General features: G+C 35.0%; 11 protein-coding genes across 11 annotated transcripts; 8 read left to right on the top strand and 3 right to left on the bottom strand.

Annotated features, from left to right (window-relative positions):
• Positions 1 to 366: 366 nt before the first annotated feature.
• On the top strand, positions 367 to 1653 carry FTH2 (Fth2p; the record flags this gene model as incomplete). The annotated part of the gene is made up of 1 exon (XM_015612130.1): positions 367 to 1653. The coding sequence occupies one exon, from the start codon at positions 367 to 369 to the stop codon at positions 1651 to 1653; it is 1287 nt and encodes a 428-aa protein (XP_015467033.1).
• A 278-nt stretch (positions 1654 to 1931) lies between these two features.
• On the top strand, positions 1932 to 4148 carry BUD14 (protein phosphatase regulator; the record flags this gene model as incomplete). The annotated part of the gene is made up of 1 exon (XM_015612131.1): positions 1932 to 4148. One exon carries the CDS (start codon positions 1932 to 1934, stop codon positions 4146 to 4148), a length of 2217 nt encoding a protein of 738 aa, XP_015467034.1.
• A 325-nt stretch (positions 4149 to 4473) lies between these two features.
• AC631_03303 (uncharacterized protein) lies at positions 4474 to 7278 on the top strand (the record flags this gene model as incomplete). Its single annotated transcript, XM_015612132.1, has 1 exon — positions 4474 to 7278. One exon carries the CDS (start codon positions 4474 to 4476, stop codon positions 7276 to 7278), a length of 2805 nt encoding a protein of 934 aa, XP_015467035.1.
• A 127-nt stretch (positions 7279 to 7405) lies between these two features.
• On the bottom strand, positions 7406 to 7720 carry GPI19 (phosphatidylinositol N-acetylglucosaminyltransferase; the record flags this gene model as incomplete). Its single annotated transcript, XM_015612133.1, has 1 exon — positions 7406 to 7720. The coding sequence occupies one exon, from the start codon at positions 7718 to 7720 to the stop codon at positions 7406 to 7408; it is 315 nt and encodes a 104-aa protein (XP_015467036.1).
• Positions 7721 to 8664: 944 nt separating this feature from the next.
• On the top strand, positions 8665 to 12129 carry CPA2 (carbamoyl-phosphate synthase (glutamine-hydrolyzing); the record flags this gene model as incomplete). The annotated part of the gene is made up of 1 exon (XM_015612134.1): positions 8665 to 12129. One exon carries the CDS (start codon positions 8665 to 8667, stop codon positions 12127 to 12129), a length of 3465 nt encoding a protein of 1154 aa, XP_015467037.1.
• A 718-nt stretch (positions 12130 to 12847) lies between these two features.
• SIT1 (siderophore transporter) lies at positions 12848 to 14785 on the top strand (the record flags this gene model as incomplete). Its single annotated transcript, XM_015612135.1, has 1 exon — positions 12848 to 14785. The coding sequence occupies one exon, from the start codon at positions 12848 to 12850 to the stop codon at positions 14783 to 14785; it is 1938 nt and encodes a 645-aa protein (XP_015467038.1).
• A 232-nt stretch (positions 14786 to 15017) lies between these two features.
• On the bottom strand, positions 15018 to 15899 carry AC631_03307 (uncharacterized protein; the record flags this gene model as incomplete). Its single annotated transcript, XM_015612136.1, has 1 exon — positions 15018 to 15899. One exon carries the CDS (start codon positions 15897 to 15899, stop codon positions 15018 to 15020), a length of 882 nt encoding a protein of 293 aa, XP_015467039.1.
• Positions 15900 to 16084: 185 nt separating this feature from the next.
• Positions 16085 to 16672, top strand: AC631_03308 (MIND complex subunit; the record flags this gene model as incomplete). Its single annotated transcript, XM_015612137.1, has 1 exon — positions 16085 to 16672. One exon carries the CDS (start codon positions 16085 to 16087, stop codon positions 16670 to 16672), a length of 588 nt encoding a protein of 195 aa, XP_015467040.1.
• A 117-nt stretch (positions 16673 to 16789) lies between these two features.
• AC631_03309 (mitochondrial 37S ribosomal protein uS15m) lies at positions 16790 to 17731 on the bottom strand (the record flags this gene model as incomplete). Its single annotated transcript, XM_015612138.1, has 1 exon — positions 16790 to 17731. The coding sequence occupies one exon, from the start codon at positions 17729 to 17731 to the stop codon at positions 16790 to 16792; it is 942 nt and encodes a 313-aa protein (XP_015467041.1).
• Positions 17732 to 17911: 180 nt separating this feature from the next.
• On the top strand, positions 17912 to 21460 carry AC631_03310 (uncharacterized protein; the record flags this gene model as incomplete). Its single annotated transcript, XM_015612139.1, has 1 exon — positions 17912 to 21460. One exon carries the CDS (start codon positions 17912 to 17914, stop codon positions 21458 to 21460), a length of 3549 nt encoding a protein of 1182 aa, XP_015467042.1.
• Positions 21461 to 22540: 1080 nt separating this feature from the next.
• Positions 22541 to 24175, top strand: AC631_03311 (GATA-type transcription factor; the record flags this gene model as incomplete). The annotated part of the gene is made up of 1 exon (XM_015612140.1): positions 22541 to 24175. One exon carries the CDS (start codon positions 22541 to 22543, stop codon positions 24173 to 24175), a length of 1635 nt encoding a protein of 544 aa, XP_015467043.1.
• Positions 24176 to 24208: the final 33 nt, after the last annotated feature.

Genomic DNA, 24208 nt, shown 5'->3' on the forward strand with positions numbered 1-24208 from the left:
CAGAGCTATATTACCTAACGTAATGTTGCTAGATTTCTTTTCATGCATACATATACAGCTTGATTTTTGTATTCATTTTCACTACATCTCTGATATATTTATTTCAGTTTGACTTAACGAAGTTTTTAGGTTTTATTACTTACGCTTTCAGCTACTTGTTTTTCTAAATGCATGCTTAATTTGAATAGATTGTAGATATTGGATGTGTTTGCGGCAGAATACTGAAAATTAGTTGCTAGTATAAGCTGAAATTATTGTCTTGGCCGTAGCTCGTAAATTTCTTAGCCTTTGCGAAATCAAATTTTCTTGTTCATAATTGACTATATTGATCATCAAGGCATAGAAAGCTCAAGTCTAAGAGATATTATGATTGAACTTTCTGACTATTTCTCTATCGAGATATTCTTTATAATATTGAGAGAAACTTTAGAAACTGCTATTATCATATCAGTTTTGCTTTCATTTATAAATCAAAGATCGCATTCTCATGATGGGCAGAAGACATCACCATCAAGTTCAAGGGATTCGGAGATTTCTGAAAGGCATGAGAAAGAACAGAAAAGGCTTAAGCTTCAGGTATGGGCTGGTGCTGTGATTGGATTATTAATATGTCTCGTAATAGGGTTAATCTTTATTACATGCTTTTACATTATTGGTAAGGACTATTGGTCATACACTGAAAGATTATGGGAAGGAGTATTTTCTTTATTATCGAGTATAATTATCACTGTAATGGGCATTGGTTTATTAAGAATTAATAAGGTTATGAAAGTTAAATGGTGGGTAAAATTGGGATCTGCTTATAACACCGAAGACAACAGCAACAGCATAAACCCAGACAATAATGAAGCTAGTGATGGCATAGATAGTGAATTGTCTGGCTCGTCAGTCAGTCATGAAAGACCTAGAAAACTGTCTTTTACAAAGAAATATTTCTTGGCGATATTACCTTTGATCACTACTTTAAGAGAAGGTTTAGAAGCCGTGGTATTTGTAGGGGGGATTGGCATGTCTCAACCCCCAACCTCAATTCCGCTTTCAATTGTAGGTGGTATTTTAGTAGGTTCAAGCATTGGTTATATGTTGTACAAAGGTGGTAACAAGATGTCATTACAATATTTTTTAATCTTCCTGACCTGTTTCTTGTATATTGTCAGTGCTGGCTTAATGAGCAGAGGAGTTTGGTTCATAGAATTGGAAAGATACGTTAGGTTATGTGGTGGTTTGGATGTTAGTGAAACTGGTAGCGGTCCAGGGTCTTACGATATAGCAAACAGTGTTTGGCATGTCAACTGTTGCAATGGATTAACTGATGGCTGGTGGATGGTCTTGAATGCAATAATTGGTTGGACTAATTCTGCAACATACGGAAGTGTTATCTCGTACTGTGTATACTGGTTATTTGTTGCGTTGTGGTTAGAAATAAAATTATACGAAGAGAAACAAGGAGTGTTACCATTAGTTCCAATAAAATGGCAATTGAAAAGAATTAGAAAGAAAGTTAAGTTATATGAAAGCAGACTCAAGCATCATCGTGAATATCACCAGCATAATGAAACGAACACTAGCGAGTACCATGAGCTTGAAAGTAATCCATCTATGGAGATCAACCCCAGAGAAGCAGAGGGCCAATTATTATTGTCTACTGACTAGATCAGAAAGGTTAATCAAAAATAACTTATATATATATATGCATTTAATTAGTTTATTTTTCTTTTTCAATACTTAATAGATCAGAGATCGCTTAAGATCGTTAAACAATTCATTAACTTGGTATTTTGTAATTCGAGACACGGCTAAAACTTCATCTTACGCAATAACATTGAGATCTAAAACGCGATTTTTCCTATCTACAAAACAACAATTTTTTTAGTGACTTATGCAAAAATACTATTAATTATTGTTCAATAGTGAACTGTAAAGTGTTCCAAATGGATTCAGATCAACCCCATAATGATACATTATGGGCAACAAATAGACTACTATCAGATTTAGAACGGAAATTGTCAATAGTATCTAATACATCTTCGTCATCAAACCAAACCCAACAGTCGCATGCCTCATCAGTAATAGTTGATAGAAATTTTTCAGGCATAGGAAAACAAAATATACAATCCAGTGTACTTCAGTATATCAAGGCAAATGAGGAGGAATTCAATCCCAATGAGTTATTCGAAGAAAGACAGCAAAAATTTTTAACGAAGCTTGGCAGGACCTATAATGATGATAAATATGCATCAGCAAATAGCCAGAAAGGCTACGTTACTAATTTTGATTCCAAAAAAGACAATTTTTATGAAAATAATGGAGATATACCTAATGGAAAAGGAGAATGTAATATTCAAAACTCGGAGGAAAACGAAGATCAATCGCAGCATGAGTCTCGCTTTAATGCTACACCAGAAATGAACTATGATGATGAAGACGATACATACGTTGATGAAGGTGATGGTAATGAAAAAATGTTTTTTGATGATGATGATGACTTATTGCTTTCACCTGAACCTCCTAGATCGCCTCCAAGAGAAATTGATCCTGATAAAGTATACGGGTTATATGATTTTTCAGGGCCCGACCCTCTGCATTGTATATTGTCGAGAGACGAACCTGTTTATTTGCTTAACGATGAAGACAACTATTGGTGTTTAATCAAAAAACTTTCTAAAGAAGAAAGGATCGCAGTTATCTCTCAGAGACTGAATGGAAGCGAAGAAGTTCCTAAAGATCCCTTCGGGGACGAAGAATATGGAAAAATTGGATTCGTTCCTGCTGAATGTCTTGAAACATACGGAGAAAGGCTTGCTAGACTCAATTGTTTTAAAAATGAAGAACTAGAAAAGCTATCTAGAGAAAATCTCAATAATGATGACTCTATTCAAATTTTAGAGAATGATCCTTCAGCTTTGGAAAATAATTCAGCAGAATCAAATTTGTCACATGAAATCATCCCATCTACTAATTTAATAAGAAGAAATACCAAGACAAATAAATCTGTCACCTTCGAGGATTTAGGAATATTAGATTTCTATGATCAAGAAGATGATAATGTTAATAAGGAAGAATTTGGCCAACATCTATTGACAATTTCTCATGATGAGTTACAATCATTATCTTTACCCCGAAATGATGAAGACAAAACTTCAGAAGTATTAAGTGATGTATATCCCAACGAGATGCCATTAGTTATTAACAAAAACAACGATAAGAGAGGGTTAAAAAGTAATAAATCAAGAGGCAAGGCAACGTTAATTGATCATCAGCATAAAATAGAAACACAATCAATCGTTACCCATTCGCCGGAAATAATTGAAATTCTGGATGGTGATGACGATGCCGAAACAAGCCATACCATTCTTATAGACAGAGAGATTTCTGAAAATAAAACTGGTTTCAATAGAAATAATAGCAATAACGTACATAGTAGTGATGATGTTCGTGAAGCAGCAGGATCCGACAATGCCGATGACCATAATGCTGATGAGGACGAAGTGGAAGAAATAATATTTAACAATCCGTACAAAGAATTTATGAAACCACCCATTTTTAATGAAAATCAGCAGGATAATTCGTCGATTGGATCATTTTCTCCAGATACTCCACCTCAAAGAAAAAAATTCTCGTCTTCTAATCTTGGATTAGATGAGCAAGCCTTTGATGATGAAGCTGACATGTCATCAATTAGGAGATCTAATGTTTTGGATAGGCTTAATAAAATAACCTCTGATATCCAAGAGCAGCTAAATTTGAACGGTTTCGATTATGAGTCTTATAGTAATGATAATGATTTCTTACAGAATCTTAAAAGCTCGAGCATCTCTTCAGATCTGAAAAATTTAAATAAGAATGTGGAAGATGAAGATGAAGATGAAGATGAATACGATTTTGATGATTACGACGGTTATGATGATTACGATGATGATTATTACTATCGTAACGAAAGCGAACAAGATGAGCAGAGAGATTCTGATGGTATTGGTATAATAACACCTTTAACAAGCTCTAACTCTTTAACTAATGGCATATTACCTTCTCAAACAGACATTACTGATAAGAGAAAATCAAAACCTGTTCATGAAATGTTTATGCCAGTTCTCGGGAAATTTGATCTGCTTGCTGAAAAATTGGCCAGATTAGATGAATTGGTATAGCCACCAATGGCATTCACTGCATAAGCATTGACAAGTGTCTATTTTTACACTTGTACCCTATTACATTGTAAATCTATGATGATTTATATTAATATTAATATAGTATTCTAATTTATATACTGGTTATGTAGCGCGCGAATTCTCATCAATTAGCCGCATAGATTTTTATTCAATTTTTTTAAGAAAATTTATAGGAATAGCACTCAATTCATAGGTTTCATTCAGAGTTAATTGTTACATATAGAGCTGAATAAGGCTTTATAGGATCTAGAATAACTTCTCGAATTAATTTTGGAAAAAACTAAATAGCGGAGGAAGTGTCAAGATGTCGTGGACAGCAGATCCAGAAGCTTTAGAGCAATTAAAACATATTTTTAAAGGTACATTATCGTCAAATAACCAAGAAAGAAGTTTAGCAAATGATGCATTAATACAAGCTAGACAACAGCCTGAAATAGAAAACTATTTGTTTGACATCTTAGTCATGGATAATACTGCTAGATCCGACGTGAGAGCAGCAGCAGGTATTAATTTGAAGAACAGTATTTTAAAGAATAATAACACGAATCACGTTAAAAACAGACAATATCTCTTAGAGAATATATTAAAAGGATTAATGGTCCATGATAATATGGTAAGGAATATTACAGGTAATGTGATCACGTCTTTATTTTCCATTTTTGGAATCGAAGGTTGGCCTCAAGCTTTACCGCAACTCATTGAATTAGCAAACCTTAATTCTCCTGATGGGACATGTATTGCTCAAGAAGCAGCCATTGGTGCTTTGAGTAAGATTTGTGAAGATAGTGCATTATCGTTAGATCGTGAATTCAATGGTGAAAGACCTTTGAACTTCATGATTTCTAACTTTTTAAAGTTATCCAGTAATCCACATAGCGGTAAAATCAGAGCCTTGTCAATACATTGTATTAATCAGTTTATTCCATTAAAAACTCAATCGTTTTTAATTCATTTGGACGAATTTTTACAAAAATTGTTTGATTTGGCGACAGATTCTAATAATGAAGTAAGAAGGAATATCTGTACTTCATTTTCAATGATCTTGGAAACAAGACCTGACAAGATTATGCCCCACCTAGATGGTGTTATTAACTATTGTTTACACTTGATGCAAGATTCTGACGAAGAAGTAGCACTTGAAGCCTGTGAATTTTTATTAGCATTGTCAACATCCCCAGAAACCGAATCAGATAAAACTCTTTTCAATCCAAAGTTGAAAATAATATTGCCCACCCTATTGGAGAAGATGGTTTATTCACAAGAGGAAATTTTTTATATGGAAATGGTTGACGAAAAAGACAATGCTGATATTGCTGACAAGGATGAAGATATCAAGCCACAAACTGCAAAATCGAAAGATTCCCATACTGCAGCAACTAATCATGAGCATAAAAAAGATACTAAACAACCTGACTTTGATGATGATACTGATTCTGAATTTGAGGATGAAGATGATGAAGATCTGGAAATTGATCAATGGAGTTTAAGAAAATGTTCTGCAGCTACCCTTGATATATTATCTCTCAATTTTCCAGAAGAGGTATTACATGTTTCATTGCCAATATTGCAAGAACATATTGTTTCACCTGAATGGCCTGTTCGTGAAGCTGCTATACTTGCGTTTGGTGCTATAAGCAAAAGTTGTATTGAATTATCTAGAGACAAATTACCGACTTTGGTTCCATTTTTAGTTGACAGATTGCAAGATCAAGAACCTAGAGTGAGACAAATAACATGTTGGACATTATCGAGGTATTCTACCTGGGTAGCTGAAGAAGCGCACGAAGGAGGTCAATATGCAAATTATTTCCAGCCAACTTTTCAATCTATTGTTACTTGTGCTTTAGACAACAAGAAAGTAGTCCAAGAAGCTGCATGTTCTGCATTGTCTTCGTTTATTGAAGAATCCGATGTATCATTAATTGAATTCTATTTGGATCCGTTGTTAGACCATTTCGCAAAATGCTTCCAGACTTATCAACGTAAGAATTTGATTATTTTATACGATTGTGTTCAGACATTTGTTGAAAAAATGGGTTATGAAAAGTTATCATCAAAGCCAGACTATATAAATACTTTGTTACCTCCGTTATTACATAAATGGCAAATTTTGGATGATAATGATACTGCATTATGGCCATTATTGGAATGTATGGCGTCCATTGCAGCCACATTAGGAGAGTTATTTGCTCCATACGCTATACCAGTGTATGAAAGAGCTATTAAAATATTGTCAAACTGTATTGAATTAGACCAACAGTGTCAGACTGATGCCTTAATTGATGCCCCAGAAAAAGATTTTATGGTGACATCATTAGACTTAATAGATGGCTTAATTCAAGGGTTTGGTCAACATTCTATCGAGTTGATTCAACAGCATGGAACCAATTTGATGGATTTAGTTATGATTTGTTTTGAAGATCATACTGATGATGTAAGACAATCAGCATATGCATTATTAGGTGACTTGGCAATCTTTACAGTTGATGCTACAGTTAAACCATATTTGCAACCAATATTCATAAGCATTGGAAATGAAATTAATAATAGAACCTATAATTCTTTCCCAGTCTACAATAATGCTATATGGGCTTTGGGTGAAATAGCTATGAGATTGTCTTATGACGAAATCAAACCATATTTAAGTAATTTAGTTGACTTGGTTATTCCTGTCTTGAACAGTTCTGATACCCAACAAACAGTATTGGAAAATGCTGCTATTTGTCTTGGTAGAATGGGTCTTAATGGAGGATCTGAAGTGATTTCGCCAAGACTTTCGGAGTTCATACTTCAATGGTGCTCACAGATGTTATATTTAGTAGATAACAACGAAAAAGAAACTGGTTTTCAAGGTATGCTTAATATAGTTAATGGAAATCCAGATCAAGGATTTGGTGGCTTGTCAAATCAACAAGGTAAGAAGAATTTAGCCATATTTTTTGTATGTATTGGGAATTACTTGGAACCTCCAGAGTCTTTGAAGAATATGTTTGGACAGTTATTAGTTAGTTATAAGAATATGATTGGAAGTGAAATTTGGGAAACTCAAATAATGTGTCATATTGACCAAGAAACAAGGCAATACCTTGGAAGGGTCTACGGAATTTAAATCCAAAAGTTTAGAAAAAGTTAATCACAAATGCATGAATGGTATCTAGAATATATATTTATTGTTTCTTATTTAGATTTTTATTTGTCTATAAGACTTAATTCGTAATTCATTAAATTATGTAAAGCTATAAGCTAACTTCTACTTCTTCCTCTTCGCCGTATAGTACTTCGTTCACCAAAGTAACAGGTAAATCCCACACCCCGCTTGGAGACTTCCAGAGATACTCTATAGCTTTGTTAGCCTTCGCTATCTCATCAGCTTCAGAAGAACCAACTAAAACTGAATGTTCGTCAACAAAATTTCGTACATCATCTAAGGGTAAAGTCAAAACTTCAGTGTTGTACAATGCCAACGCAACATACACATAAACCATCAACATTAGCGTATATGCTGGAATGGCTAATGCCCAATATTTATCAGGATAATAATATATCGACATACTCCTTAATACTGGATCTGGTATAAGAGTCCAACAAACCCATATAGTAAGAAAGGTTGCACTAATGACGTAAATGAAAAATCCTTTGTATTCAGCATACAGTGTTATATTTGTCGATACGATAACATCTGAATGTCTTGCAAGAGTATCCTCCAGGTTATTATCTGTGGCTTTAGTCGGTGACAACGACGGGAATAAATTTAGGTTTAGAGATGACATGCTTTATCCAATATTTGAAGATCATTCAGTTCTCAATCATCATCTATCATAGGTAGAATTTAAATGCGCAAATTTCATTTTGCGAAATAATTTGCATCAACGGTTAAAATATGAACTTCATTAGTTAACAATAATAAACTTTTAGGTCTCTATAAATCAATTTCTAACTAATACGCCCTAGTAATATGTTTCGATATTTGGGTGAAACATACAGGTTTTTTCCCCCGCTAGATTGCTGGTTATTCAGTAATATGGCATTATAAATTCTTCAATTATATCAGTTTTATGAATATTTTCATTAATTTTGTGATATTGCAAAATATTTGCAATATTCCCAATAATGTAGTAATCTCTTCAAAGCAACTCGAAAATAATTAATGCTTATTACTTGCTTTTGAACCACTACATAATATCAAATTATATTGCATGAACACTTTTCATCTACAACTACATGACAATTGTCCTAGTAGCATTTGCAGCTGTTGAGTAATTGACACAAAAAGGTTTCAAGCAAAATTAATGATGATTGCCGGGTAACACCATTAAAACCGGGTAACACTAGCTGATCTTACAACGCGGTTAACTCTGACTCATTACCTGTTTCGGCCATCAATTTTTTCAAAAAAGATTATAGGCCTAATCTAATATACTTTTTTTTTGAAAGAATTTAGTTATTAACTCTATTTATCAGTAAGAGTGTAATTAATAGTATAACATTCCACATAATGATTACTATCAGATCATTATTAAAACGGAATGTGAAGTCTAGTACATTTACTAGCTTCAATCGTTCTAAATTGTTATCATATCAGAACACTAAAAAATTTTCAAGCTTTAATGTTCCATTAAAGAATCAGCAACCTGTATATGCTGGTGCTGAATTATTAAAGCAGTTTACAGACGATAATGCTCAAAAACTAGTCGATGTGTCGAAGGTTTTAGTTATTGGTTCTGGTGGTTTATCGATTGGACAGGCTGGTGAATTCGATTATTCTGGATCTCAAGCTATAAAAGCATTGAAGGAAGCAAATAAGCAGTCAATTTTGATTAATCCTAACATTGCTACTAATCAAACTTCTCACTCTTTGGCTGACGAAATATACTACTTGCCTGTTACTGCGGAATACATTACTTATATTATAGAAAGGGAAAAACCAGACGGAATTCTCTTGACCTTTGGTGGTCAAACTGCTTTAAACGTTGGTGTTAAATTGGAAAAGATGGGTGTCTTTGAAAGATATGGAGTCAAGGTTTTGGGTACTCCTATCAAGACCTTGGAAACTTCCGAGGATCGTGATTTATTCTCTCAAGCATTGAAAGAGATCGACATTCCAATAGCTGAATCGATTGCTGTTGAAACTGTTGACGATGCTTTAGCTGCTGCTGAGAACGTTGGTTATCCAATTATTGTTAGATCTGCTTATTCTTTGGGTGGTCTTGGTTCTGGTTTCGCTGCAAATGAACAAGAATTAAGAAACTTAGCTTCTCAATCTTTATCATTGGCTCCACAAATTTTAGTTGAAAAGTCATTGAAGGGCTGGAAGGAAGTTGAATACGAAGTGGTTCGTGACCGTGTTGGTAACTGTATAACTGTCTGTAATATGGAGAACTTTGATCCATTAGGTATCCATACAGGTGACTCGATTGTTGTTGCTCCATCTCAAACTTTATCAGATGAAGAGTACCATATGTTGAGAAGTGCTGCTATCAAGATTATTAGACACTTGGGTGTCGTTGGTGAATGTAATGTTCAATATGCGTTACAACCAGACGGGTTAGATTACAGAGTTATCGAAGTTAATGCTCGTTTATCGCGTTCTTCTGCATTAGCATCTAAAGCTACTGGATACCCATTAGCTTACACTGCAGCTAAAATTGCGTTAGGTCACACATTACCAGAATTGCCAAACCCAGTCACTAAGACCACCTCAGCTAACTTCGAACCTTCGTTGGACTACATGGTAACAAAGATTCCTAGATGGGATTTGGCTAAATTTCAACATGTCAAGAGAGATATTGGTTCTGCTATGAAATCCGTTGGTGAAGTTATGGCAATTGGTCGTAACTTTGAAGAATCATTCCAAAAGGCCATTAGACAAGTTGATCCATCTTACATTGGTTTCCAAGGTGATAAATTCGATGATTTAGATGATGCATTAGCTAACCCTACTGATAGAAGATGGTTAGCTGTCGGGCAAGCTTTACTTCATGAAAACTATTCGGTTGATCAAGTTCATGAATTATCCAAGATTGATAAATGGTTCTTATACAAATTAATGAACATTGTAAATATGTACAAAGAATTAGAAAGTGCTGGAAGCTTGTCCAATATCAATATTGACTTGATGACTCGTGCTAAGAAATTAGGTTTCTCAGATAAGCAAATTGGTTTATGTGTTTCTGCAAAGGAATTAGAAGTTAGGGATGTTAGAAAACAATTTGGTATCACTCCATTTGTTAAGAAAATTGATACCTTAGCAGCAGAGTTCCCAGCTAATACCAACTATTTGTATACAACTTATAATGCTACTTCGTCTGATTTGACTTTCAATGATAAAGGTACTATGGTTTTGGGTTCTGGTGTTTACCGTATTGGTTCTTCAGTTGAGTTTGACTGGTGTGCTGTTTCCACTGCCCGTGCCTTAAGAGAATCTGGACACAAGACTATTATGATTAACTATAACCCAGAAACTGTTTCCACCGATTTTGATGAAGTCGACAGATTGTACTTCGAAGAATTATCATTGGAAAGAGTCCTTGATATTTATGAATTAGAAAATGCCCAAGGAGTTGTCGTAAGTGTTGGTGGTCAATTACCTCAAAACATTGCATTGACTTTACAAAATTCAGGCTGCAATGTGTTAGGTACTAACCCAGAAGATATTGACAAGGCTGAAGATCGTCACAAATTCTCACAAATTTTAGATTCTATTGAAGTTGATCAACCTAAGTGGAAGGAATTAACATCTATTGAAGAAGCCAAGAAATTTGCTGAAGATGTTGGATTCCCTGTCTTAGTTCGTCCATCCTATGTTTTGAGTGGGGCTGCGATGTCTGTTATTAATAACGATTCTGAATTGGCAGAAAAATTGGGCAATGCTTCAAAGGTTTCCCAAGACTACCCAGTTGTTATTTCCAAGTTCATACAAGGTGCTCAAGAGATTGATATTGATGGTGTGGCTAGCGAAGGTGAAGTTTTAGTACATGCAGTTTCTGAACATGTGGAAAATGCTGGGGTTCATTCAGGTGATGCTACATTGGTCTTACCACCACAAAACTTATCTCCAATCATCATGAATAGATTGAAGGAAATTGCAGACAAGGTTGCCAAAGCCTGGAAGATCACTGGTCCATTCAACATGCAAATTATTAAAAATGACCAAGATGGCTCATTAAATGATAATGAATGTGAATTGAAAGTCATTGAGTGTAACATTCGTGCTTCACGTTCTTTCCCATTCGTATCCAAGGTGTTAGGTGTTAACTTCATCGAGGTCGCTACTAAGGCATTAATTAAGGAAAATGTTCCTCAACCAACTAATTTGATGGAAAAGGAATATAATCATGTTGCTACTAAAGTACCTCAATTTTCATTCACCCGATTAGCAGGCGCTGACCCATTCCTTGGGGTTGAAATGTCTTCTACTGGTGAAATTGCATGTTTTGGTGATGATTTAATTGAAGCCTACTGGACTTCAATTCAATCTACTATGAACTTCACTGTTCCTCAACCAGGTTCAGGTGTCTTGTTCGGCGGAGATTTGGCCAACGATAAGTTAGGCAATGTTGCAGCAACGATTTCTGGTCTCGGCTACAAATTTTTCACTGCATCTGACGCAGTTGCAAAATATTTACAGGCGTATGTTACTGAAGACATTGAAGTCATTGAATTTCCTAAAACAGACAAGAGAGCGTTGAGAGAAATTTTCCAAAAACACAAGGTTTCTGCGGTATTCAATTTGGCTAAGGCTAGAGCAGAAGACTTATTAGATGAAGACTATGTCATGAGAAGAAATGCCATTGACTTTGGTATTGCATTATTCAACGAACCAAATACATCTGCGTTATTTGCGCAATGTTTGAAGGCTAAAATCGCTGCCAAGTCTCTGTTCGATGAGATTCCTTCTGACGTTGTCGTTCCACATGAAGTCAGAAGATGGAGTGAATTCCTCGGTGGCAAGCCAGTGTAAACAAATGACTTTCCATCTTACTTTGTATTAGACTTTTCTGACGTATGTATTAGTTATGCTACGTGAATTCCAATTAATGGTATTTATTTTTTCAAATTTATCCTAATGTAGAAATAGTTTAGACCTTTTTTGCGAATAAATAGCCTAAAAATGGTTCTCTTTGCATATTCGGAACGAGAGTTATGCATAATGTTATTATGCTAATGAGGCAAAATATAGTTAAAAGTTCAATTACGGGCCGTTATTGTCTTGCAGGAATCTGATTAGCTGATAAAAAAATTTTCACTTGTTACGAGCACAACGGTGAATCTACTCAGTGCAATTGCATTTGTGCCGCGAAATTTAAACTATATGGGGAAGGAAGAGTAAAAATGAGACATAGCAAGTATAAAATTAAACTTTGTCCAATTATCAGATGGCATCTCCCGCCTTTCGGACGATAATTGAGGCAACCCATGACTGTAAATTTTGATGCTAAACTATTCAGTGACTTGCCGAAAGGAGGGCAAAGGATTTTCCTTGCCAAGTAATGCATGCGAGATGAAATACATAGACATGAAAATTTTCAAGAGCTTGGTCTTGGGGCTTATCTCGATAATCTCTTAAGAAATAAATATTTCTTTTTGGCTCGTAAATATTTTGCTTTGTATTAAAGAGGAAGAGTTCGCAAAAATATTTTTGAAATTTTTTTATCTATTCCATCAACGACTTTGAAAAGATGAGTTACAGTGAAACTAGTTCTGTTAGAGACACTGCAGCTGCTACTGCAACTGAAGATTTTGACAAGAGCAGCAAGCTTAAGGAGCATAGTGGTAGTGAAGATGTTCCATTAAGTTACAACGAACAATCCATTCCAATGGTGGTGAAGTCCACTTCTAAGTCATTTGGTGTTCGGAGAACAGAAATTTTGGTTGAGCAATTCACTCATCCAGCTTTCAGGATTTTCTTCCTCTTTAGTGTGTTTATTTGTGCTTATAGTTATTCTTTAGATGGGACAGTTAGAAGCGTCTACCAGACACAGGCCACTGCTTCTTATGGACAACATTCTTTATTATCTACGGTTAATGTCATTAAGGGTGTTATTAGTGCTGCAGCTCAACCTACTTACGCAAGATTGTCAGATATTTTTGGTAGACTTGAAATGTTCATTTTGGCTATTATATTTTACGCCATGGGTACTGTGATTGAATCACAAGCTTATGATATGTATAGATTTGCTGGTGGTACAGTTTTGTACCAAGTTGGATATACTGGTGTTATATTGGTCTTACAAGTTGTCTTAGCCGATTTTTCGAACTTGAATTGGAGATTGTTATGCTCACTTGTCCCTGCCATGCCTTTTATTATTAACACATGGATTTCGGGTAATGTTACTGAGGCTTCATTGGGCACTTATTCCTGGAACTTCAGTATAGGTATGTGGGCGTTTATCTTCCCATTGTCTTGTATTCCATTTGTTGGTTGTTTAATTGCTATGCAATGGAAAGGTAGTAAGACCCCTGAATGGAAGCAAATAAGACAAGAGGAAAAGGAAATCAATCAATGGAAATCGTGGAAACAGAATATGTTTGTTGATTTATTTTGGAGGATTGATGTGGTTGGGGTTCTTCTCATCATCATTATCCTTGGATTTATATTAGTTCCATTAACTTTGGGAGGAGGGCTCAAAGAGAAATGGCATGAAGCTTATGTTATTGCTCCTTTAGTAATTGGTTTTGTAATGATCGCACCATTTATTATATGGGAGTATAAATTTGCCAAGTTTCCAGTATTTCCATTTGTTCTTATGAAGGATCGTGGTGTTTGGTCAGCCTTGGTGATTGCCATTTTGATTGATTTCGTGTGGTATATGCCAAATGATTATATGTATACTGTCGTAACAGTTGGTATGAGAGCAAGTATCAAGGCAGGTACTAGAATAGTTTCATTATACTCGTTTGTCTCGACTATTGTTGGTGTTCTCTTTGGTCTTTTAATTGTGCCTTGGGCTAGAAGAGTGAAGCCATTCATAATATTCGGTGGTTTATGTTGGATGGGCTCGATGGCTATTCTTTTAGCTTACAGAGGTGGAAGTGATGGCATTGAATCAGAAAAGTACCTTAACGGTGTTATTGGCGGTTTGTGTTTCATGGGTTTTGGTGCTGGGTTATTTACTTATCCTACCCAAGTTTCTATTACAACTTGTACAAATCATGAACATATGGCCATTGTTATCTCATTATACTTGTCTTTCTACAATATTGGTTTAAGTATCGGTTCATGTGTTAGTGGAGCTGTATGGACCAATACAGCCTTCAAATATCTTACAGACAAGTTTCAAGAAGCTGGTCTTGACTCATCATATGCTACTCAGGCATATGAAGACCCCTTTACTTTTGTCGCAGGCTTTAAATGGGGCTCTCCAGAAAGAATTGCTGTTGCACTAGCATATGCACAAACGCAAAGACTTTTGTGTATCGTTGGTTTAGTTTTAACTTTTGTCTTGATTGCATTTTCATTCTTATTAAGAGACCATAAATTAGAAAGTGTTCAATCATTAGAGTTAACTCACGAAGAGGGAATCAAAGCAGAAGATGGTGAGGTTGTTGTCAATGATTATGATAGAGATCTTGTTTTCACTAAGCTTAAATCTTTGTTCAAGCGCAGAGAGAAATGATGCTGTCTGAGTTGTCTCTTGCATTCTTTAAAGCCGTCATTCTATTTATTTTTCACACTAATAGTTTCCTATTTAATTCACTAATACATCATTATACCATTTAATTACACATCTAATTCACACATTGTAATGTAAATCTTTGATCGTACATAGATTTAAAAAGATCGAAATCATAACTATAGAAATAAATAACTCCTATATTAACAATAGTTTCCTTGATTAATTGAATACCTTATAACAAATCATCATCTTCTTTCTCCACTACAGAATTCTTTACCTTTAATAATAATTGAGTCTTCAATTTGTCTAACTTACTAAATTGGTCAAATTCAAATACCTTGTCCGAGAAGGCTTGTACGTCTCCTTGTTCAATTGACTCAAATATATCTTGGATAAGTCTATATTCTCTTGTAGCTTCCCAAGATGGCTCCTCAGAAAGATAACTAGCAGACTTCTTCTGGGCTTCAATAACGTCATCCAAGCATAACACACACAATATGCTCTTCAAAAAGTAATCTTTCAAGTTCCACTTAGTAAGATTATTTCCCAACAGGTTCTTAATAATTATATCATATAATTCGGTCGCCTTTTGGTATTTACCAGACAAAGCACTTAAGTCTGCACATTTCAAGTATGCTTTGTTAGATAAGGCCTCCGCATGGTCTGTGGTGAAATAGTCTCCAGCTTGCTCATAACTTTTAATGGCATTGTCTGTGTCACTATTTGATTCGTATAATTCAGCCAAGTCCATGGTGAAATTGGCTGCTCTTCTGAATTGTCCATTTTGAGTCAAAAAGATGTGGATAGCCTTTGATAACGCATCAATAGCATCGGTAGGAGACACTCCTTTATAACACTTATAAGCTTCAATTAAATGATTAGCAACATCGTTATGATTAGACAATTCTTTTTGAATATCAGCTGCCTTAACAAATTGATTTCCAGCCTGGTTGAAGTCTTTATTTAATCTATATTGATTCGCCGCTTGAATGTAAAGATCAGTTGCCTCCTCTAATCTGAATGAATTAGAGGACCCAGACAAAAACAGCATAAATCCTGTTTTTGGCTTAGCCAACTTCTCTGCTTCTGCTATCAATGAACGTGGATCTGACATATCTATACTATTTCCTGGTTTCTTTAACTAGTATAAAGCAGTTCTTATTCCCTAGTAAGACGTATGAATTTAATATAAGCGGTTTGTGTAACATCTCTAATCATGTGATTGTCTTAGTTAAAAATCAAAACCTCTTTGTTTACATTAGTCCTAGCGGTTATAACATGAAGAATGATATAAACAAGATGTCTTCTGAGATAGATAGGATACGTTATGAGAGATTAAAGTTAGTGTGCAAGAAAGCATTAGAACAATCGATAAAAAAATCGCTTTCTATGGACCAGATTAAAACATGCTATCCAACAATCGCTAGTACGGAAGAAGGGCAGAAATCATTAGAAATAGCAAGATCACAAATTATCAAGTTCTGGCATAATAATTCGACTAAAGAATTTGATTTAATTTTTAAGGAACGTAATATAGAAACTAAATTGGATGAGCTAGATGAAATAATACAAAAGGCAGAAGAAAGAAAAATCGAGGGTAAAGAAGCACCAGTTCAAGTTGACAGAGTCTCCCCTTCAGAGTTGATAGAAGCATCGCTAGCAGGGACGAAGAAGGAATCTATAGAGAGTTTATCGATGATATATAATCAGTTGTGTCTTGATAATATGGAATTATACGGACAATTGAATTCTTTGTGCGAAGAGAGTGAAACCATTAGAACGGATTTGAAGAGTCAGGTGGATTCTTTAAGTGAAGACCTCAAGAGCCTTAGAAATGATGATTTCAAGGTTAGCGTGGATGATCTTATAGCTACCATGACAGAATAATGGGTTGTCAATTGTAGGGGTCAGGATATTCATAAGTGCAAGAATATTAATGTAATTTAGTGTATCATAGAAAATAATATCGTTTTATTGATTTGTATGTACAAGTATGTAAGACTTCTAACGTTTTGATTCTGAAAGACGTTCAATCTCTTCATAATTTCTTTTGGCCAATTGATTGTATCCAATAACTCTCTTTTGCAACTCAACAATTTGGGCTTCCTTCTTCTTTTGTTTATCGGATAACTTGATCAATTGCTTATCACCCCAAACCTTGTAATCTTGTAAGTATTGTCTACCCATGTTGAATTCCCTGGTGATAACATCATCAGTTAAACCCAACTTGGCAATAGTATAGTAGTATTGTTCAGCATTATCTCTTTTCAAGTATTTCAATATCTTTTGTCTTTGTTGGACCATTTGACGAACGTGTTGAATATGTTCTTTGTCCTTGAAGAATTGTTTAACATGATCCATTCCTAAGTGAATTCTGACGGTCAAAACAGCAGCCTGAACCTCTGGTGAGCCTGTGTCACCTTCTTCTCTTTGAAATTCTTCACGGGCGTATTGAATAGCTGCCGTCTTTCTGTCTTGTGCGTTGGTATTTTTAATATTGAGAATAGTCAACAAAGCTCTCTTCTTTCTTTCTTCAGATGCACTTATAGAATCATGTAAAATATTACTACCACTGTTTCTGTCTATATTGGCCTTTTCAGCACCATACAACAACTTTTCAAATTCATCTCTTTTGTATCCGTATGCCAAGTTTGTTGGTTCTTGTAATTCGGCTCTCACTCTTTTTATAAATGCATTGTTTTCATCCCCTAAAACTGGATCAACTTGAAACTTAACATTTTCTAAAGAATGCTTTTTGACATTGTTAACATCTCTAACAATTTGTCTCTTAAGTCTTGCTTCTTTTCTTCTAAGAGATTTTACTTTGGATCTAGTAGCTTGATCCGGTATGAATTGTTTAGCTGCAAGTATAGGCTGAATCTTTTGAGGAACCGCATTAAACACCGGTCTCCCCGTAGAGAACAAACGACAACCTATTTGAAACATATTACTATCGATGCTTTACGATGATTTAATTATCTCCAATAGCGTTTAATTCAGCTTGAAAAATTCGAGTCGAAATTTTTTATGTAGTTGGGTTAGCACACGACCGATACTAATTGCATCTATAATAAATCCTAGACTTATGTTTGCAATGGGTCAAAAATTAAAATACAACAGGTAGATATGGATATATATTCAGGAGTCGAGTCTAATGACTCATTAATATCCGTACTGAAAAAATGGTATCCAAAACCCCCAAGGAAATTCAGTTCTAAGTTAGTTAACGAGGTGCATCAGATCGTTATTAATGCAAACTCTAGAGATTTATACGAAATTTTGCTTAATACTTCATATTTTAATAATGTTTTATGGCCATTCTTTCACCAGGATATCACATCGAACCATATTGAACTTTTAGTATGCACCATATTGTACGATATTGAACAAGGCTATAGCAAATTGATGGACATTGTTCTAACAAATGGAGAAACATTTCAAGTTTTGTTCGAAAGATTACTAAATATTACTATTTCTCCTTGCCAATTATCGAATTTAAGACTCCATAAAAATATATTATTGTTTCTAAACCAATTGGTGACATTCAGATTGTCCCATCCTGTTGTCAAAAAGTCTTTAAACGGTTTATTTAGCATTACCACTTGGTCGAACTTGCATGAATATCAAACCTTACTTAAAAAGAATGACTTAGAGAAAGAATTCAATCTCAGGCAAGCGATTATTGAGGATTGTGAAAATAAGTCTGCAAAATCTTACTTAATATTGAAGCAAAGATGGGCTTATACAGTCTTAACAAACTACATGTCATCAATAACAGAAGGGGAAATGATAAAGCATTCGGAATTTATCAATTATCTGGAAAGTTTAATGCAAACCATTATTTCCTGTGTAAGCCAGCTACCAATACGAAATTACTTCAATTCCCTATTGAAAGGTATGCAGTTTCTTTCATGCTTTTATTCAGTTGATGAAAATAATCATAGAAGACTATTGGAATTTGTCAAAGTTTTAAAAAATTTCGTATTTTATCCTATTAGTGATTTTACAGGCGAGGAGTACCTTGAAGGTACAAAGTATCAAGAGAACTTTTACGAATTACAAAAAATTATATTTGAGAGATTCAGCGGTGTACAACAAGAAAAAATTAACGACTTCATTTTAGTCCCATCAGTATATAATTATTCACCTAAGAAATTAGAAGAATTTCTTTCCAATTTTGATCTTGAGGATTTAGTCGTCATAGCAAATAAATTACAAATTATAGATCATATCTCAAATGAGTTCAAGAATACAGACTTCATAAAAAATGCAATTGCAAATGAAGTTTTTACACCTGAATATAATGTCAAGGGTTTGAGTCAACTTGTCAATGGATACTCGGAAGCAGATATAATTGACGAGTTTAATGACATCTACTCCAATGAAAGTTTATTCCAACCTATTCCTTTGCCACAAATTCATAATACACAGTATTTGTGCTTGGGAGACTATATTATTAGAGAGGTCCTCAACTTAACGGCAGATATAAAAAGGTTGGCTAACAATCATATTTGTCAAGTTTTAGATCGACTTAAGTTATCGTTAGACCAACAGAATAACCTAAGAATAAAAGGAACGAGTAAATATTTTTCAAAACTTGAATCATTAAATGTTTTTGATAAGTCAACAGCTGAGCTAACAATTTCGGCTAACAAAGATTGGCTAGATAGTATAAAACAGAATGATTATATATTATTGATACAATTGATAAAACCAAATAAATACTCTTCACGCCAAAGAATGGTAAAGTATGGGTTAAATATGGTAAGGTTTAAGAAAGTTATAGAGCTTAGTGGGAAAAACAAACAGAAAAACATCCTAATAGAATGGAACGAAAGCGTTCAGTTAGAAAATCGTTTTAACTATGTCATAAGATTACCAGCAGAGACAAGCTCTCTAGACAGGCTAAAAGTAATTGGTAATGATGTTGATGTTGCAAATATTACATTACCTGAATATTTAACTGATTTATTCTTGGGAATAGATAAGCCAACTGCTGCGCATTTCAAGTCTCAACATGATAGGCCGTATAAATTGAAAATTGATTGTTTGAATGCAAGTCAATTGAAGTATGAGCTTGAAATAGAGAATAACAGTAAACGTCGTAAGGTGAATGACAATCAAGTTTCTGCTGATCCACCGTATATTTTGAAATTTGATGAGGATGCTGACAAAGTAGCGGTCAAATCAATCATTGGAGATAAATCTACCTATCAGTTAAGTGATGACCAAGCGCTGTGTATTATTCCTAGTGTAAGCACTGGAGTAACTATTATTGATACTCCCCAGAATTCAGACGGTCATCTATTGCAAGCAGTAATTTATAATTTACAGTTAAACTTCCCGAAAGAAAGAACTTTGTTCCTTTGCCCTAATGAAATATATTTAGACCGATTTGAAATCGAATTGACAACATTTCTCAAGGTTTATGCTGATCCGGTGAAATACAATGATAAGCTTGATAAGTTATTTAACACTCTAAAACTAAAATTGGAACAAGTGGAAACATTATCAGAGTTTGTTGGCCTTAAAGATATGGGGTTTGGCCAGACGTGCGATAATGCTTTATTGTTATTTCCAAAGATCAAACAAGCATGGGAAAATTTTTTACACACAGTGAAAAATGATAGACTGCAAATTACTAAATACCCGTTTAAGGACTATTTTAAAATAGAATTAGGAGAATCGCTAGAAAGTGACATGCAGAAGATAGTAGTGTCGTACAAAACAATTACTCAGGTCTTTCAAGATATTCAGAACCTAGCGCCCCTTGTAAAGTTCCAAAATAAAAAAGGCGAGCTTATTAAATTTCTTATCCGCAAATATTGTCAGTATCTACTTGTAACACCGGAGACATTAATTAGTCAAAAAGTTTACCAAACGAAGTTTGATAGCATTGTTTGCATAGGAGAAAACATACCTCAGTTCAATTGGTTTTTGCCAATGGTAAACAATGCTTATTTAAGGAGAGTTGTTGTACTAGGTGATTTCTCACGTAGTAATAAGTCAAGGTGGAGATTTTTGGGTGTCCCATCGATTAAATTGCGAAAAGTGAGCTCAAGACAAGAATTCTTACAATACTATAATTACGAGTACAATAACGAATTGATCAGTGTATATAATGGTGCAGCCGCAAACGGAGGATTCGAAAAGACCCATCAAATTATTCCCGTGGATGTGGAATCTAATGAGTCAGTGAGTGTGAATGAGGCCGAGTATTCTGTCGCATTATATCAATATATGAGATTGCTAGGGTATCCCGCACCCGAAATATCTATTATCGCCATGAATGCGCACCAAAAAGTACTTATAGAGGAGGTATTGAATGCTAAGTGTGGTAAGGGGGAATCAAGCGATTCATCCCATTTCAAGTTCGGCTGGCCCACGGTAGAATTAGATGACTGTTGCAACCCAAATTCGTACCTCATTATATCTTCATTTGGTCGAAAGTATCCTAAGCTACAGTGCTTAAATGCCGCTACTAGCGGCCTCTATATTGTAGGAAACTACTCCCAGAACTCATTTCCCAGGAAGAATCTCACAGTGGTCAACGGTGAAATGTACAATAAGCTAATTAAAAGAGACTCAAAACACCTATACGAAATCGTAGGCTATGACCATTTAAGACAATACGTGGATCAGATGACTACTATGAGAATGAGTACTGCAAAATAGCATTCTAAATACCAATGTACTACTATTCCTCACTTAATAGAAAATAACAACACATATACAGACATTTTTACCTGCCTGCAATGTATGCGTTTTAATACACGTTTTAACCTTAATCCCCATGTAAAACCTACACTATTAGTTTATCAATGTCAGCATAAATTTCATACCTTTGTAAGGGTTGATCGTGCATTAAAACCCTACCATGTCTCAAATTAGAACCTTATGCTAACATATACTTGAAGCTGAACCTTACTCTTTGCCTAAGCCCGCAGCATAGTTCACCACCTATTAGTTACCCCTCTTTTAACCGCCAATGGCCTCGTTCACTTCGCATCACAATTCATCATAAAAGGGATTATTATCCATCACTGAGAGCAGTGCCGCTCATGGCTGCAATAATTGAATGGCACCGGATACCTCCGGAGCTAATTCTCATTAACTTGCGAAAGACGACCAACAAAATCACGTTTCACCGGACACATCGTCTACTTCCAAATCGCGCTTATTTCCGTTTACTACGGCATTACATCCATACACCTATTTAAACACGGAGCACATAGTTATCGATTGATTTTGCCTTATCTCTATTACATAAGCAGAATCGAGCTGAAATTTTGATTACACAAAAAGTGAAAAAAATTTATCGCCATTTTTCACTATCCCTCGAATAAAGATAAAGAAATTTTTCACTACATAGCAGGTCTGATAAAGATTGATAACAAAAATCAGAGACATTGATTATATATCAATCATAAATATACTATCTAGACATTTTGATCTATAATAGTTATTAAATTTAGACGCAGGTGAACACCAAGTGATTGAGTATAGGTCAATTTTGCATACCAGTTATCACTATTGATAAAGAAAATTTTTCATTATCTGACATTCACTATAAAAATTTTTTTGGAATAGGCTTGAGTATAGAATACTACTGAACTTATTGAATATCCCTGACATACACGATTGAACTACATTGTTGATTTTTACATTCGAACTGACATATTGATCGGATAGTAATTGTTTATTTTCATATTTGTTGATATTTGAATTTTCCAAGAAATAATAGAAAGACCTCCAATGAGCGAGATACAACAGCAACTCCCGGTACCAACACCACTTGAGGCTAATCCGGTACATCCTAATGCTAAAACTACCACACATGTGAATAATGGCACCACGACTACGAAAACAAACATAACGAGTCCTGTGTGTCGGAACTGTAAAACACAAACCACACCGCTTTGGAGAAGAGACGAAACAGGTCAAGTATTGTGCAATGCGTGTGGGTTGTTTTTGAAGTTGCACGGACGTCCTAGACCGATCTCATTAAAAACGGATACTATCAAGTCCAGAAATAGAATCAAGCAGGCTAATCCATCTAAAACATCGAGTCCTAACACCCCAGAATTAAAATCCAAAGATTCGAGAAGCGTACCTGTAAGTAGTGGAAAGAAATCACCAAAGTTGAAGAAAAAGTCAACTAATGGTGAAATCAAGACCGACACAGCTAATTCCACGCCCTTATTACCTCCAACTTCATCAACTATGAGGTTGCAGAATTCTAGTCTGATTTTTCCACCTCCAATTAACTCGTTGCATCATTTGCCTAGCCACCTAACACATCAAACACAACCACTACACTATCCTTCTTCGACACCAACGCACTTTGCGCCAGGTTTACAGAGAATCACTTCTCCTCTATTGTTATCAACTACGTCGTCGCTTTCAAATGCCAGGTCTTCTTCCAACTCGTCCTCCAATTTGAACACAATGGCTCCCGTGAATAGAGAAAATAACAAGGTTAATCTTAGTGTTGCACAGGCTGCAGGTGCATTAGAAAACATGTCGAATGAATTAGGCCCGAGTGCAACTTTCAAGTATTCATCGTCTAGCAAATCTCAAGGTACATCGTTAATGAACAGTGAGGCTTCTTCGACAGATGACAGCATTAAGAAGGAATCTAAAAATTATTCTACACCATCATCGGCTTTAAATGTTACGTCAAGCACAATGCCACCTAAATTACCTGCATTGGGCTCAAACTCTAATGGTTCAAGCAAAAATATTTCGTCTCCTTCTTTTGGACCACAATTCCATTTGCAACAATCTCAATCACAACCTCAATCGCTGTCTCAATCACAATCACAATCTCCTTCCCAATCACAATTGTCTCAGCAACCTACCCCTTCATCTTCAACCTCACAGCAACAATCGCCAGTGATAGCGGCAACTTCTTTACCTCCAATACAGCAACTCTCGTCCCATATCAATAAGACCTCGTTGCCTAACTTCCAAAATAGTTTTAGTGGTTTCAATAATCAACATACCCCTGATCAGAACCAAAACTATCAACCACCTCCTGGAGGAAACTCCAGTAATCACAACAGCGGTAATAATAATAACAACAACAATAACAATAACAACAATAATGGTAATAATAATGGTAATAATGCTGAGAACTCAAATTCAAATTCAAGTGAAATAACTCTTTTGAAGACAAGAATTTCTGAGTTAGAGTTAGTAAATGATTTGTACAGAACTAGAATAATGGAATTGGAAGCAATGGAACAAGCTGCAAGATTGAGAGAAGTTTCGATGAGAAAAAGGTTGGATGATTATTATAATTTAAAGGATTATTCAATCCCTCCTTTTAAAAGAGAAAGTGAAGAAGAACAATCCAACAGTAATAAAAAGACAAAAGTTGATAATTAACTTTTTTCTTGCACTATTATGTATGAATTATGA

Source organism: Debaryomyces fabryi, assembly GCF_001447935.2.
Source record: "Debaryomyces fabryi strain CBS 789 chromosome Unknown contig00069, whole genome shotgun sequence".
NCBI classification, from domain to species: domain Eukaryota; kingdom Fungi; phylum Ascomycota; class Pichiomycetes; order Serinales; family Debaryomycetaceae; genus Debaryomyces; species Debaryomyces fabryi.